Below are 7,007 nucleotides of genomic sequence, written 5' to 3'. Positions count from 1 at the left end.
AGGTCCCTTAGCCTGTCCTTGTAGGGCCTACCCTGCTGCCCCCTGATCATGCGAGTGTCCCTCCTCTAGACCCTCACCACATTCCTTTTGAAGTGCGGTGTCCAGAACTGGATGCAGTACTCCAACTGCAGCCTGACCAGTGCTGCATAGAGGGGGAGGATCACCTCCTTGGACCTGCTTGAGATGCATCTGTGGATGCATGACGAGGTACGGTTGGCCTTCCTGACCGCATTCCCACACTGTCAGCCCATATTCATTTTGGCATCAATAATGACTCCAAGTTCTTTTTCTGCCTCTGCACTGGCGAGAAGGGAGCTCCCCAGCCTGTAGGTATGCAGCTGGTTCTTCCCCCCCCAGGTGCAGTACCTTGCACTTGTCTGTGTTGAGTCCCATCCTACTCTCATCCACCCACCCCTGTAACCTATCTAAGTCCGATTTGCAGCCTATTCCTCCTTTCAAGCATGCCCATATCCCCCCACATCTTAATGTCATCTGCAGATTTGAACAGGGTGCTTTTTACCCCTCATCCAAGTTGCTGATGAAGACGTTGAAAAGTGCAGGCCCGAGGACCAAGCCCCGTGGAACCCCACTGCCCACATCCCTCCAGGTTGAATAACACCCATCCACCACCACTCTCTGGGTGCAGCCCTCCAGCCAGTTAGTGACCCATTTTACTGTGTAGGAGCCGACGCCACAGTCCTCTAGTTTTTCAGTGAGAATGGGGTGAGAGATAGTGTTGAAAACCTTCCTAAAGTCCAAAAAGACTATGTCCACGGCTACCCCTGTGTCTAAGGATTTTGTGACCTGGTCAGAGAAGGCCACCAGTTTGGTCTGACAGGACCTGCCTCTACTGAACCTGTGTTGGTTGCCCCTAAGCATTAGCTCCCTGCTGACCACTCGTGGACATGCGCCAAGATAATTATCTCAAAAAGCTTACCCAGGATCAAGGTAAGACTGACTGGCCTATAGTTTCCTGGGTCTTCCTTCCTCCCTTTTTTGAAAATGGGAACCACATTGGCCCTTTTTCAGTCCTCTGGCACCACGCCAGAGCACCATGAGTGTTTATAAAGCCAGGGGTCCCGCAATGACCTCAGCTAATTCCCTCAGCACTCTGGGGTGGAAATCATCAGGACCAGCTGATTTAAATGCTTCCAGTCCCTCCAGAAGCTTCTTGAGTAGGTCCTCACTGACTCTAGGCCTGGGTGTGCCTCCTCTGGGGCCCACGGGCATCCCGGTGGGGGGGGTGACTTAGTCCCTGCTCAGAAAAATGGAGGCAAAGGAATTGTTAAATAGGTTAGCGTTGTCATCTGGTGTGACGACCAGATTTCCTAGTGTGTCTTGCAGAGGCCCCATGTTACCTAGTACCTTCTTTTTACTTCCTTTGTATTTAAAAAAGGACTTCTCGCTGTCTTGTTGTCCTTGATCTGGACTTCAGCACAGTACATACTATATATGATATTAATCCAAAGACAAAAGGGTCTCTGCCCCAGCCCCCAAAGGATCCATGTGTTAATGAGCTCCCACTTGCAACTGGGACTGGGTGTTCTTGTCACAAGTCCTGGGACCCACCAAAAATGTACATGCATATAAGACACGAAGCTGCTTGGTTCGGCTCTATCTCATGGAGCACAGAGCCACGTGAATCATATATGACAAGTGGAGGCGGGGGCAACAGAGCTTCTCATCTACACAGACATTCAGTGATATATGCTGGACACTTAAGGCTGGTGAAGAAACAGGACTCATTGTAAATGGAAATAAAGGCCAGAATGAAGAGGAAGTTGGAATGTTTTAAGTGTTGTGGCTCACCATGACTTGAAAGAGTCAATGCTGAGGAGGATAAATGCAATGGGTGCTATATCTGATTCAAAGGGGCTGCACTAAGCTTTGTGGTTGGTTCCCATCAGCATGCTTGCCCAATATGGGCCATGTGTTTTACAAGTATGCTCAGTTTGGGTTGTGTTCCATCAGCTTGATAGTTGGTTTCCATTAATGAGGACATGCTGCTTCTGGTAGCAATTAATGGTAGACAGTGTATTTAATATAGCATTTCCTATTTGTGAATATAAGACAAGCTGCTTTTCTCACCATGCTGATTGGGAGGGAAAATGTTCCTTATATTTGAATTAATCTGGTATTTTTTTTATACTTGTTGTGATACTGGTTATGTGAATATAACAAACCTGACCTGTTGTTATACCTGGAATTGGGAGTCTTATTATTTTTACTCTTACTAGCTAGAAGAAGCCAATGATTTGCTGAGGACAGAATCAGATACAGCAGTAAGACTGAGAAAGAGCCATACAGAAATGAGCAAGTCTGTAAGCCAATTAGAATCGCTAAACAGAGAACTACAGGAGAGGTGCCGTGTTTTGGAGAGCACAAAATTGCAAGTGGAGAAGGATTATTATCAACTACAAGCAGCTTTGGAAGCAGAACGAAGGGACCGAAACCATGGATCTGAAAGGATAGGAGAGCTACAAGGTAATTGTTCTGTGCATATGTTGGGTTTGTTGTTTCTTCCTGAGTCTGATGCAATATTTTATACTTACCTTATTATAGTGCACAGGCATGGCGCATATGGTAATTAAGCTATCAGAAGGGGGTTTAAATGGTTTATGGGCCTCTACGTAGAGATGAATTTGATGTATTGGAAGGCTTGTGACATGAAAGAATCACCAAGCATTTTTCATGGACAGCAGCTAAAGTCTTAAAAATGTATTTATTATAGGGGTGGGAAATTATTTCAGTTGGAAGGCTACTTTGGTGAGCTGTCGAGGACCACAAGGATGGCCCTGTCCTTTGACAGGTGCCCTACCCCCGGTTGTCATCTTGGGACCAAAAAACCCATCCCTGACCTTAGCCACCAGAAGTCCCTCTCCTTGCCCTGGTATTCCTTTTGAGAGGAGGGGTTACCATTTTGAAATGTTATTTTTAAAAATATTTTTGTCCTGATTTCTGCGTATTTGCATAGTGTATCTAGAGACAATTGCATCATAGCTCAAAATGCAGTCTTATTCTTGTTTGTTATGTGGGGGTGGTGATTGGGGAGTGGATGTGTATGGGGGTTGGGTGTAGGGTTTGTGGTTTGTGTGTGGGGGAGGGGTTGGGTCCCTGTACTTCCTTTCCCCGAGTGGGAGTCCCTTGCCTGGGGAGGGGGGCCTTACCTAGATTTCCACTCTGGGCTGGGAACAGCCACTCGGGGGCCAGGTAAAATCTTCTGCCAGGCAGAGGCTTCTTGTGTCTAGCATCCCCTAGCTTAGGGCTGGGAGCAGGTCAGGCCAGGCTGTGATGGGGGTTAGTTGCTCAGCAACCAGAGCCACACCTCTTGCCTGGAGGCACCAGCTTTCAGAAGGGCAGCCTAGGGCTAGGGATTACAAAAGGGCCTTGTGGGCCAGGTGGAATTGCGTGGCGGGCCAGCTCTGACCCGCAGGCCATATTTTGCCTGCCCCTAATTTATTAGATGTTTAGGTTGCCTTTCTCAATGAAGGCTCAAGGCAGTAAGAGAAAAAAAATTATAAAAGCAAGTAGGATAGCGTGAAGCTCCTGTGCACTTTATAAAGTACATTGGAGCAAACTGCATTGTAAGAGCTGCATAGCTCTTTAGGCTTACAGGAAAGGGATTGTCTTTTCTGTAGTCCCTTAAGTGTATAAAACTGTGTGTTGCTGGTTCCTAGCCAATTTCTCATGGAATTTGCATGTACTCCTGTCAGCCTTTATCAAGCAGTTTTTTGACAAGATGATCATTGAAATCTGTAATGAAAAGTCATGTCCTATTTTACTTCAGAAATTCTATGATATTTTTATATTTAAGTAATCTCCCAGTCATGCAGCACTCCAAGTACAAATATTTATAGGTACACAGACTGTATGTCAGGTCAAAATTTTATAGGATCACAGGAAAGTAGGACTGGATTGGACCAACCCCATGATCAAGGGAAGATAATCACGGACTAAACCAACCCCTCCAAATTAAAGGTGGCACAGTGTCCTTCCAAAACAAGCCAGACTGGAGCCTAGAACCCAGGACCTTTGGATTGAGGAGGCCTGCTATCTGACCGTTGGGCTGTGATGCAGTTCTAGTAGTATTTAATACTGAACAACACAGACTTTCAAAGGTACAATGGTCCAAGTTTAAATTCTTCAGTTTAATACTATGTTAAAAAGCTGCACAGTAAAGCAGACTACTTCAGCCTTGATGCTGGAGTATATACCACAGAGAGAGTTAGCTATTATCAGTTATTCCAAGGAAAAATCTATCTTTTTTTTCCTCCTCTGGAGGAACTCTCCAGTGCATACTTTTATTTATATGCGTCAGAAAATGTCTGTTGTACATTAAAGCAAAGTGTTTATTAATGGAAGGAAATGTTTGTATATTGGAGACTTTAAGAAAAGGAACAAAACAAGAACCTAAATGCCTTATATCTTGTCTTCAGTTCAGGCTTCTTAGCTAATATTAAACATATTTTTTTTTTATGCTAGCTCGGATTACATCTTTACAAGAAGAGGTCAAGCATCTTAAAAATAATCTTGAAAAAGTGGAAGCAGAAAGAAAACAGGCACAGGATATGCTTAATAATTCTGAAAAGGTAAAAGCTTACAATACATGGTGATTTTTAAGAAAATACAGAAATTCAGTGGCTGTTGTCATATATTTTATAATCAGGAATTTGAGATTAACGTTGTAGCATTGATAAATCACAGCTTTTTCTAATTAAAAGCACTATGCAGATCAATCAGGTGTGTGAACTATGTGGTATTAAGTAATTTCAGAAAACTAACCTCATTCTGCCTATTGAGGTTCATGGGTCCTGCTGTAAGTCTTCAGCTTTGCTTGCAGTTTTGGCTTCAAATCTCCTATCTGTCAGTCTCCAGCACTGGTTCCATAACCCAGCTCTATGGCTAAAGAAGCAGTCATTTTTCATTCTGCCTAAACAGCTACAGGCAAGTTGCCCAGACTAGTCTACCGAGGCTCCTTATGATTTTTAAATATAAATATTCTGGTTTTTTTTCATCTACTATTAAAATGTTTAGCTTAATTTGATTTCTAACTTGGCTAGTTCTGTACTGATTCCTTTGGTTGGCTTCTAGGGCTGAGCCACTTGACTTTCAGTTCTTTCTTCTTTCTGAAATGAGGCAGCATTATGTGTCTGTGGTTGATCCCAGCAAGACAGATAGGCAGTCAAAGCAGACATATGGGAATTCTGCTCTTTTTGCACCTTTTTCCATATTGAATGCATGGATAGCAAGCATAACTGGACCTATGATTGTGGAAGTTCAACCATGCTCCTCAGGCCACCTATAGTAGGCTGGAGTGGCAGGATCCCTAGAAGGGACGCATCACCCATTTCTACCCTAGTTTTGGGGCTTAGATAAAATAAGGGGGAAATGTCAAGTGCCTTTACACTAGTAGTGCCCAATCTTTGGGCCGTATGGGTTGATGGAGTGGCATGGGGTCAGTTTGTGGGATGAATCCTGCATAGACTTAATGCATGTGTTGGTCCATGGTTGTGATCCAGTACTCTGGCCTGACCCCAGGTGGCTGGATCTGGCTCCCCACAAGTCCAGAAATCTGGTAGCTGGGGTGCAGCAAGGCTGGCACCACTCCCTTGCTGCCAAATTTCTAGATCCTTAGGAAGCCTCACGGGCCAGATCATTTGGGTTCTTCACAGGCCAGATGTGGCCTGTGGCTTGGGAGCTGGGCACTTGTGCTCAAAGACCTGCTGAGCTTGCTACATCAGTTACTGTTAGGAATTGTGGTTCCAACAGAAGATTTAATCCACCTTGATGGAGTTGCTCCAGGTTTACAGGTTATGCAAATCAGAAAAGAATCTGATTCCATTAGTCTTTATGGGGGTTTCTCCCATTCTCACAAATGCCTCTCGTTATCTGAACTACCAGCAAACACAGAGATGCTAACAGTAAATAATGCTTTTATTGAATAATGCATTCTACAGTCTATTGAAAATGAGATGTTTTATTACCTTCTGAGCTTGTAGAATGCAAATAAGATAAGGAGTTTCTTTTTAAATCTTATGAATGTTATTATGAAAACTTGCAGGAGAAAAATAACTTGGAAATAGATTTAAACTACAAGCTCAAAACATTACAAGAGCGGCTAGACCAGGAGGTAAATGAGCATAAAGTGACTAAAGCACGGTTAACTGACAAACATCAATCAATTGAAGAGGCAAAATCAGTTGCGATGTGTGGTAAGTGTTGTCTGTTAGTTTCACACAAAATATTGTACAGATTTATACCTTTTTCAAAATAGTAATTAAGGCTTCTAAGCCCCTGTTGATTTCAGTAGGAGTTAAATGCCTAAATAGAAGCCAGGGACATTTATACACATACTTTTTTGTCTCATGATGTGCTGGAGATCCACTGCTGTGGACCAGGCTCTTTATCAAGTCTGCTCCGCATGAGACCTGCGGTGAACTGCGCTGCGCTGTGTGCAGTTGTACAAGTGGCAAAATGCACATCAGCATGCAGTGCACTTTTGAGCTAAAGCACTTCTGATATATTTTAGTTCAAAAGTGTGTTGCCCCATTTGCTCAATGCTGACATGCATTTCACCACTTATACAACTGCAAACATCACAGCACCAGGAGCATTTCAAAGTACCCGGCGCTGCGGTGCTTGCATGTATAAAAATACCGTAGGTATCTAAGTTTCTTTTAAAATCCAGTTTGTTTATTTACTGTAATTCCACTAAAACACCAGTGTTTTTTACATGTGGTGTTCATTATGGAATAGCTTTTTAATCACTGGTATGAAGAAGATACATATGCATGTCAAAATCCAAAACCTAACATTACTTAAAGATCCTGGAGTAGTTGCATAACTTGTATATATTAGCATAAGTTCATTAGCATCAGTGTAGTGGGGATTTCATAGATTTCATAGACATTAGGGCTGGAAGGGACCTCGCGAGATCGAGTCCAGCCCCCTGCCCAAAGAGCAGGAAGTCAGCTGGGGTCATAGGATCCCAGCAAGATAAGCATCCA

At 43.6% G+C, this 7,007-nt stretch overlaps 1 protein-coding gene across 1 annotated transcript in view; it reads left to right on the top strand.

Annotated features, from left to right (window-relative positions):
• Nucleotides 1–7,007, top strand: part of ROCK1 (Rho associated coiled-coil containing protein kinase 1) — a 151,766-nt gene that overhangs the window by 100,926 nt on the left and 43,833 nt on the right. The window contains exons 16-18 of the mRNA XM_019546854.1: nt 2,238–2,484; nt 4,483–4,589; nt 6,062–6,212. Coding sequence (XP_019402399.1) covers nt 2,238–2,484; nt 4,483–4,589; nt 6,062–6,212 — 505 coding nt within the window. The remainder of the gene's footprint in view (nt 1–2,237; nt 2,485–4,482; nt 4,590–6,061; nt 6,213–7,007) is intronic.

This window comes from Crocodylus porosus, unplaced genomic scaffold (assembly GCF_001723895.1).
Source record: "Crocodylus porosus isolate Cpor-Errol unplaced genomic scaffold, CroPor_comp1, whole genome shotgun sequence".
NCBI classification, from domain to species: domain Eukaryota; kingdom Metazoa; phylum Chordata; order Crocodylia; family Crocodylidae; genus Crocodylus; species Crocodylus porosus.
The sequence above is the reverse complement of the archived record's forward strand: the minus strand, read 5'-3'. Positions and strand labels throughout refer to the sequence as shown.